The 9,339-nt window shown below is 48.2% G+C and overlaps 2 protein-coding genes across 3 annotated transcripts in view; one reads left to right on the top strand and one right to left on the bottom strand.

The window, feature by feature from the left end:
• Zfyve19 (zinc finger, FYVE domain containing 19) overlaps nucleotides 1–4,311 on the bottom strand; it is a gene marked incomplete at its 3' end in the record, with an annotated part of 7,353 nt that extends 3,042 nt beyond the window's left edge. Inside the window, 6 exon segments of the mRNA XM_005381261.2 lie at nucleotides 1,124–1,232; nucleotides 1,594–1,739; nucleotides 1,840–1,955; nucleotides 2,329–2,379; nucleotides 2,526–2,647; nucleotides 4,165–4,311. Of these exon segments, the coding sequence (XP_005381318.1) occupies nucleotides 1,124–1,232; nucleotides 1,594–1,739; nucleotides 1,840–1,955; nucleotides 2,329–2,379; nucleotides 2,526–2,647; nucleotides 4,165–4,218 (598 nt within the window). The 5' untranslated portion in view covers nucleotides 4,219–4,311.
• Nucleotides 4,312–4,465: 154 nt separating this feature from the next.
• Nucleotides 4,466–9,339, top strand: part of Dnajc17 (DnaJ (Hsp40) homolog, subfamily C, member 17) — a 51,792-nt gene continuing 46,918 nt past the window's right edge. Inside the window, exon 1 of one of the 2 annotated variants that reach the window (XM_013512569.1) lies at nucleotides 4,466–4,630. In XM_013512569.1, coding sequence (XP_013368023.1) covers nucleotides 4,553–4,630 — 78 coding nt within the window. In that variant the 5' untranslated portion in view covers nucleotides 4,466–4,552. The remainder of the gene's footprint in view (nucleotides 4,631–9,339) is intronic. The other variant, XM_005381263.2, reaches the window with a different exon arrangement.

Raw genomic sequence — 9,339 nt, 5'->3', positions numbered from 1 at the left:
CTCACAACCTTGTGCTTGCCAAGCAGGCGCTGTGGTGCTGAGCTAAATCCCCAGCCCCTGAATTTAATTTTCAACAGCCTTTTTCCTTTTTTTCTTTTCTTTTCTTTTTTTTTTTTTTTTAGCAGTGCAAAGTTTATCCAAGAAAGTAAAAGAATGGGAAAGAAACTGGTGGAGTAAGCTTGGGCCAAGCAAAGAGAAAAAGATAAGAACAAAGATAAAAGTACATGCTAGCCGGATGTGGTGGTGCACACCTGTTATCCCAGCACTTGGGAGGCTGAGGCAGGAGAATCCCTGTGAGTTTTTTTTTTTTTTGGGGGGGGTTTTCTCCGGTACCAGGATCCCTGTGAGTTTGAGGTCAGCCTGGGCTACATAATGAGATCTTGTCTCAAGAAAAAGTACATGCTGGATCTGGGAAACACAGGGTGGGCTATGGTGGAAAGCTATAATAGCCTTATTTTTTTCAGACAGGGTTTCACTCTGCAGTTCAGGCTGGCCTAGAACTGACTATGTAGTCCAGCTGGTCTCAAACTCACAGGCCCCCTCCTGCCTCAGCCTCCAGAGTGCTGAGATTACAAGCATGTCCCACGCCCAGCATTGATAGCCTTCTTCTTTCTTATCATCATCACCATCATTGCAGAGAACACTGAGCACTCATTGTGAGTCAAGTGTGTACTGGATTAACTCAATTCCTCTTCCACTTAGCCACAAAGTAGGTTTTAACATCACCCACTTTACACACAAGGAAAGTGAGGGGCTGGGGATTTAGCTCAGCGGCAAAGCGCCTGCCTGGCAAACACAAGCTCATGAGTTTGATTCCCGGTACCGGAAGAAAAACAGAAAAACAAAACAAAAAAAAACACAAGGAAAGTGAGACTTAAGTAACTTGCCCATGGTCACAGAGCTAGTATGTGGCAAAACCAGGATATACTGTGTGACTATAAAATCCATGCATTTAACCGCTAGGCTTACATGGGCTTCCTCTGGAGTATTCAATAAATGGTAGCCCATATAGTACTGATCACTCTGATTTATATTCATCTCCCCAAAGGGTGGACAGCAGAGTCTCTCCCGTCTGGGAAAAGAGGAAGGGCATTTCCATGGAGGAGCCAACTAGAGGGGTTACCTGGGTTTCCTCGTTCCCAGCGTTCATCAATAGCCACCTCAGCTGCCAGCTGTGTTAGCAGATCCTGCGTCTGCTCAGCCTGGGTCCTGGAGTCTGGTGTCTGATGTGCCTGCCCAGAGGAGAGAACCTCAGTGGGGAATGTGGGGAAAGCTGCACTATAAGGCTAGAAGCAGTGTGGGTCAGGAGTGGATGCTGAGGAGTCCTCAAAGTCCAGGGGAAGCAGAGGAATTCAAGGCCCATAATCAGATGGGTCTGGCAGACCCCAATAGGACTGAATCACATCCACTCTTTTCTGGCCCAGTCAATCCTGCTGCCTGTCGCTTGTTCCTGGGCCTGGCAGCAGCCCTGAGGCTCAGGAAGTAGAGATGGGAGGGTTTACCAACTCCTAAAAGTACGTAACTAAACAGGTATCTGGGATCCTTCAAGTCCTTGCCCTAGAAGTCTCCTCCTTCCCAAGCCATAGCACTCACCGGCCGAGGGGTCTGAGAAGGTGGGACTCTGCCCTGCAGTGCTGCAAGCCGAGTCTCCATCTCCTGGGTGGAAGGGATGGGACCCCGGAGTTCAGCCTTCAGTGAAGCCAGCCGTGCCTCTATCTCTGCCTGCGAGGGCACTGACTCTGCAATTGGCATGGGGAGATCAGTGTAAGGACCGGAGCAACCCCAATCCCAGAAGCCCCAGACTGTGCTTTTCTGGCCAGCCTGCTTGCCCCGACTCACTGGGCTTGTTTTCCTGGCGGAGCCGTGCTAGGCGCTCAGCGATGACTTGGTCTTGCTGGCTTAGTCCCTGGCTCTGGGGACTGGGCTTCTGCTTGGCTTCCAAGGCTGCTACACGCCTGGCAGGATAAAGGTACAGGCTCTTGAAGGCAAAAGGGTGGACTGAAGGCATCCACTCAGTTTCCCATCAAATCATTTCTGGGTCTCTAGGGAGGCCTCTAGTGTGCGATTTTCCATAGCCCTGGTTCATGTTTCTCTCTGCAACCCAACCCAGCTGACCAGCCCCGGGTCTGGGTGAGAGGCCAAGACCTACCAAATGCCTTTTCTGGGGAGAGGGCTGATGAATAGTTGTCTGAGCCCAAGTGGGCAGTCAACAGCCTGAAAGGTGGGTATTCTCCGGACTCTACACTCATTTGATCTAGAATAGTTCTACCCATGACTTCCTTGTCCTTTCTCCTTGCCCAGTTTTGTTTTTTTATCTTCAGTACTTACTTCTTATAGTTCTGAGGTGGTGACCACTTGGAGGCATTGGCAGAAGACCCTCTACAGAGAAGTAACCTGGTGTTAGAAGTCCTGCCATCCCACCCGTCAGGCCCCCTGCCCCGAACACAACCTGGGCTGACCTCTGATGGACTGGCCAGATGCCTACTGCCATGCTTGGCCAACTCCGACCCATGTTGGCCTCTCACCTGGTCAAGACCTCGTGGCATTGCTTGCAGACTTTCTGTTGGGTGTTGCCAGTTCGGGGCACCACTGCACTGAAGCTGAGGCAGCCAGAACAGAAGGCCCTGCCACAATTCTTACAGCCATACTACAAAAAACATGAAGCAGGAGGATCTACCTCTCACCCTCCCCAGCAGGCTCCTCCCTGGGACTCTCCAAGCCCGTGGAGAGAGAAAACTCGGAAGCTGTGACTAGTTCCTGGGAGGGGGAAGAAGAGTGGGGCCCTAAGGTCCAGGGAGAGACTGGGCAGTGGGTAAAGCAATTCCCAAGGTTCTAGTCTCTTACACAAACCACATAAAGCTTGCTGCCAAGCTGCCATGCTTCCTGTCATCTTCAATTCCCTGCCGCGGGCAAAGCTCTGCGCTTCAGGCTATGGATTCTTCAACAAAGGAGAATCTTGTGACCACAGAGCCTCCCCTACGCTGGTAGAACTTGGCTCAGAATGGGCTGAGAACAATAGCTACCATTAAGTACTCACTGTATGCCAGGCACTAAGTGTAGTACTTCACATTTATCATCTGACTTAGCCCTCATAATCTATACACATTATTTTATTTAATCCTGATGTTCACCATTATTTTCCTTATTTTATTTATTTATTTTTCACTTTTAATTTTTTTGAGATAGGATATTGCTATATAGTTCAGGCCGGCCTGGACTCACTACATAGCCCAGGCTGGCCTCAAACTCATGGGCAATTCTCCTGCCTCAGCTTCTCTCTCTCTTTTTTTTTTTTTTTTTGAGACAGGGTTCCTGCTATGCAGTTCAGGCTGGCCTTGAGCTTACTTTGTAGCCCAGGCTGGTCTCAAACTCGAAATGATCCTCCTGCCTCAGCCTTCCAAGCGCTGGGATTACAGGTGTGCGCCACCATGCCCAGCTCTGCCTCAGTTTCTCAAGGGCTGGGATTACAACTATTTTCACTATTTTAGAGGAGGCTTAAGAAGTTACATGACTTGTTCAGACTCAAGTCATCCGGTACGACAGCAAAGGTCAAACTTGAACTTACTCCAAAATCCAGTCATTTAAGTGTCACCTGGTCCTGCCTGTCTACATGGTATTAATTCATCCCATCTGGTTTCATCATCTTCTGGTCAGACGCTCTGGCTACAGGTGAGGTACAGAAAGGCCAGTTTACCAGGGGAACCTGGCAGATTGGTGCCCCGGGGGCAGGAGGAAGGGTGGTTATTGAGAAGAGACCTGGGCAAAGGCGGGTTATGGAGATGGGAGAGGTGCCAGAGCAAAGGGCACACTGTGATGGACTCAGTTACAGGGTACTAAAGACCGCGCTGGATACAGGGTAGGGAGAAAACAGGCGGACGCCACACTTGGGAGGCAGGAAAAGCCTAGCTTTCTGAAAATGACAGCAGCACACTCCATAGTGTACAGGGTACTTTCACCTCCTGCACCTCTTTGGATCCTCACATCGGATCCAAAAGGGAGGAAGCCTTTGCCTCACTTTGCAGAAATGGAAAGTGAAGCTCAATGACTTCATCAAAACCACGCTGCTGAAAAGGGGCCATAAAACCGGGTCTTTGCACTGCAAGTCCCAAGCTCTTCCCGTTGCTCCTCGTCCTCCCTGGCCCTCCAGCCCTAGGGAAGACTCGCCTCCTTCTTGAAGAGGGTGAACTTGACAGCGCAGCCGTAGCACCTGCTCTCCATCGTGTCTTCCAGGATAGCAGGCTCTGCGAGGCTGAAGTCGGGCGGGCCAGACCCCAGCCCTAGCCCACCCAGCCACCTTGCCCCACACGCCCACTCCAGCAGTCTGACCGCCGCCTGAGGCCCGGGATCCCAGAGCGCAGAAGCGGGGGGAGCGGGGGCTGCTGGGAGTCGTAGTTCACTTGTGGCTGCGCGCTCCCTCGGAATCAGTCAGGGCGGAACCGGAACTCCGTGATTCCCAGGGGGCTAAGCGACACGCGGCAGACGGGGAGCCTGCAGCCCCTCCCCCGCTTGGTCTCATGGGAGTTGTAGTACGAATCCAATTAAGGCTGGAGCCATGGCGGTGACCAAGGAGCTCTTACAGATGGACTTGTACGCGTTGCTAGGCATTGAGGAGCAGGCGGCGGACAAAGAGGTAAGAATGGTGGCGAGGAAGGCAGATGCTGAACCGCCTGGCGGCCTTTCCTGTCCAGGTGCCTTGTCCATTGCTGGCACCACTTCTCCAGGTTTGGCTGGGTCCTGGACGGGGAGCGTGGGGCCCCCTAAAGGCCTCAGAAGGCGGGCGCTTAGACCTTGCCTAACAGTATGAGGGACTCACGAGGTAAGGGGCACCGAGGGCTCCTTGAGCCGGGTACTGTACTCTCTCTGTGGCCTCTGTTTGGGAGAAGCGAGGGCGACCCTGAGCGGGAAACCTGACCTCTTTTCTGCGCCTGCGCAGCCTCAGCCTTCTTGTCCACTTCTGCGTCTGCTATGCCTAGGGGCACTTTTTAAAGTCTCTTTTGCAGGCTGATTTAACACCGCGTAAAACCTAGAGTGGAAGAAAGATCAGATTACAAGGCTTCTCCACTACCTCTTCATCCCGTTTGGCGATGTGACCTATGACCCTGCTGTCTCTGCCCGTTGACCATTTTCAAGTGGCATATGTTCAGATGTTGTCCTTCTCAGCACGTGCTAGTTAGTGTGGCAAAAATGGGATCAGAAGGGTATGGCAAGTGTGGATCAAGGGGCTGGGAGTCACTGATCAAGCTGTACGTGGGGTTTCTGTTATTTCTCTCAGGGTCATGGCGATAGTTGTGACAATGTAGGCAGCGGAGGCTGATAATTTGTTGAATGAAAATGAATGCCCGTCCATGCCCCTGTACTTCTGGACTGCCCTGCTCAAGGGCTGAGTGAGCTTTCAAGAGGAGGCAGTGGGAGCCAGGTGTAGTGGTGCACGCCTGTAATCCCAACACTCTGGGAGGCTGAGGCAGGAGAATTGCAAATTTGAGCCCAGCCTGGGAAATTTAAGGACTTACTGAGACCCTGTCTCACAGTGAAAAATTGGCTAAGGAACGTAGCTCAGTGTGAGGGCCCTGGATTTAAACCCCAGTACCACCCTCCCCCCCTACAAAAAAAGAAAAGAAATGTGCTATAGTGTTATCTATGAAGTACCAAAAGCATCTACTACGTGTGTCTCATAAGTCTTTAATATTTCAGTATTAATGCTGAACATCTGTATAATGTTTATTATGTACTGGGCACTAAGCGTGTGTACAGTCCATTTTGTCTAAAACATAACAGAAAAAGTAAAAAGATAAACCTTGGAAAGTAGGTGACATCTTAAGAAAGGCCTCATCAGTTACTGACTGTTCTTTCTCCTCAGCCACTTCTCCTTTCCAGGGCTTATTTCCATTTTCACTGGATGACTTTCACACTGGCTGGCTTCATGGTGAGGGGTACTTTTGGGTAGAAAGGAAGGAAAATCTAGGGCCTGGTAGGTGTTAGTGTCCCTTTCCTTGGTTTAATAACTGACATGTTCTCTAGGGGAACCCAGGGGCCTAAGAAATATTTAGTGTATGTGAGGAAGGCCACCTAAACTTTGGTTGTCTGGCCATGTAACATAGTCGTTCCTTAGATTCCATATATAAGTTAGATTCTGCCCTATTTTTCTCTCTTTATTTCACTCAACATAATGTCTGTAGGGGTGACCCAAGTTTTCTTTCTTTTTTTTTTTTTTTTTTTTTTTTTTTGTCTTTTTGAGACAGGGTCTCACGATGCAGTTCAGGCTGGCCTTGAACTCACTTTGTAGCCCAGGCTGGCCTCGAACTCGAAATGATCCTCCTGCCTCAGCCTCCCGAGTGCTGGGATTACAGGCGTGCGCCACCACGCCCGGTGACCCAAGTTTTCTTAAGTGTCAGAATCTCCTTCTTTTTAAGGCTGAATAATCCATTGTGTGTGTGGCTGGTTCCATATCTTGGCTATTGTGAAGAGTGCTGCAGTGAACATGGAAAGGCAGATATCTTCAGGAATGATAGTTTTCCATCTAGGGGTTTTTTCTTTATTTTTTATTTTTAAAGGCTTTTCACTTCCTGTTTATTATCAGTGCTACAGTAGAACAGTGTAGAAGTCCATGTACTTGTCTAAAAGCTCATCAACTCTTGTCATTTAGATAGCCAGTTTTCAAAATATGTTCAACATTAGCTACCCCATCTGCCATTCTTAAATCTCCTTGAGAGTCTTCCAGCAGAATTATATTGCTGGTATCTTCTAATGGACTGAAATAGTTTGTATCCTTCATGTATTTGTTGAATACATGAGTTAGTTCTCCTTAAATCCTTTGAGCACACCATTTTAATTAAAATCCATGAATTTGAGCACTACTTTACATTTGGCTGATAAAAGTCCAGCTTGGCAGATAATTTCCTCTGGAACATCGCTGATACCAGCTGAGGCTTATCAAAGGAATTCTCCCTAGGGGCTGGGGATTTAGCTCAGCGGCAAAAGCGCCTGCCTGGCAAGCGCAAGGTCGTGAGTTCTGTTCCCGGTACTGGAGAAAAACCAAAAAAAAAAAAAACAAAAAAAAGGAATTCTCCCTTAAGTGTAACATCAGATTCTGCTACAATTTTCTTACATGTGGCTTTTGGTGTGCTTTGTTCAACAAGCAAACCAGTCTCCAGGAACTGAGGAAACTCCTAAAATTGTGTATAATAATTTTTCATATTTATTTTGGTAGGGAGAAGATAACTTGTATCCAAAAACTCCCACCCCTACCACAGCAAGGTGTAGTGGCTCAGGCCTGTAATCTGAGCATTCTGGGAGGCCAAGACAGGAGGATCATAAATTCAAGTCCATCCTGGGCAATTTAGCAACTTAGTGAGACCATGTCTCAAAATAAAAAATAAAAAATGGGCCAGAGATTAGCTGAATGCAAAGGCTTTGGGTTCAATCCCCAGTAACTCCACTCCCACAAAACACCTGGTGTGGGCCCCCCTCTTTGTGTTACTAATGGTGAAACAAAGTCAGAGAGGGTGTGTAGTGATAGAATTGAGTAGAACTAAAACCTAGATGCTCTGATGCCCAGCCCAGGTCACTATTCCTTCCGCCATGTCTTCCCAGCCCAGTCTGCACAATTCAGTGACAAGGGTGATTATCAGCACCATATCTAACTTTCATTCGCACCACTTTCTGAATCCTAAGGCGATAATATATTCATCTGCCTATTTGATCTCTCCACTTGGATATTGCACGGGGGTCTAAATCTTGCTACATCCAAAATTGAACTCTTTTTTGTGTGTGTATCTTTTTTGAGACAGGGTCTCACTATGCAGTTCAGGCCGGGCTTGAGCTCACTTTGTAGCCCAGGCTAGTCTCAAACTTGCAGCCATCCTCCTGCCTCAGCCTCCTGAGTGCTGGGATTACAGGCGTGTCCCATCACTCCCGGCTCAAAATTGAACTCTTGAACTTCTCTCTCCAAACCTGCTCCTTTGTTGGACTTCAGAGACCATTTCAGTAAATGATACTGTCATACCATCCACTCAAGCTAGGATTTTTCCCTCTACTGTTCTGGGGATCTAATTCAGGGCCTTGCACGTGCTAGGCAACCACTCTGCCACTGAGCTACCTCCCTAGCTCCATCCACTTAAGCTAGGGAGCCAAGTCATTCTTGATACTTTCCAGGTCCTCAGGGGCCAACCTCCCAAATAGTTTTTTTTTTTGTTTTTTTTTTTTTTTTAACACAGAGTATGTAGTTCAGGTTGGCCTAGAATTCACTGTGATCCTCCTGCCTCAGCCTCCCATGGTGCTGGAGATATAGGGCATATGACGTAGGACTTCCAAATACAATAAGGGAAATACGCTCCCACCCTGCTAGAGGTCCAAAACACTGAGTTCTTGTTCTCTAAATCCAATGGCTGAATTCTGGGAACAACGGAGGTTAAGAGTAGAAAAAATTTACTGTGAGAAAGAAAGCTTCTGTCTAACAGGGACAGAAGGGGGCCTGGAAAGTGGGTTGCCCCTAATTTAAAGAATCTTCAGTTCCCATTGTTGTACCCCTGGAGGAAACAGGCAGGGCAAAGTGCTGCTTTCATGTAGGAAACACTTGAGTTGGGGACCTAGGTTTGGGGTGGAAGTACTGCTGGGCGGAAGATCAGTCTCTTGCTAGAAGAAGTGAGCCCCACATTCTTACACACACACAGGACAGGGCATGGCAACCTGCCAAGAGAGACAGGTTGTGAAGTAATGCCATTTGCATTACTCTAGAGAAGTTCTGAAGTGTCTGGGTCACAGCTCCCCACTGTCTTCTTTAAGAATGAAATCCAGCCAGATGTGGTGATGCACGTCTAATGTCAGCATTTAGGAGGCTGAGGCAGGAGAACTGCTGTGAGTTTGAGGCTAGTTTGAGCTACATAGTGAGTTCATGGCCAACCTGAACTATATTGCAAGACCCTGTCTCAAAAAAAAAGAATGAAATCCATGCATTGCTTTGGCTGTGAGGCCCTCAGTTCCCTACCCTTCTCCCCTTTTGTCATTGTGCTCTAGCCACATTGGTCCTCGTGTGTGTGTGTGTGTGTGTGTGTGTGTGTGTATTTAAATTGTTGTGAACATACATGTGTAGCATAAAATTTATCATTTCAAGCCAGACATGGTGGTATACACATTTAATCCTAGCACTCTGGGAGGCTGAGGCAGGAGAATCACAAGTTGGAGCCCAACCTAGGCAACTTAGCAACTTAGTGAGACCCTGTCTCAAAATAAAAAATAAAAAAAGGGCTGGGGATGTGAAGGCTCTGAATTTAATCTCCAGTTCTGCAAATGAAAACAAAAATTTATCATTCCATCCCTTTTTTAAGGTGCATTCCATCAATG

The sequence above is a fragment of the Chinchilla lanigera genome, unplaced genomic scaffold (assembly GCF_000276665.1).
Source record: "Chinchilla lanigera isolate Chin_1 unplaced genomic scaffold, ChiLan1.0 scaffold00015, whole genome shotgun sequence".
In the NCBI taxonomy this organism is placed as follows: Eukaryota; Metazoa; Chordata; class Mammalia; order Rodentia; family Chinchillidae; genus Chinchilla; species Chinchilla lanigera.
The sequence above is the reverse complement of the archived record's forward strand: the minus strand, read 5'-3'. Positions and strand labels throughout refer to the sequence as shown.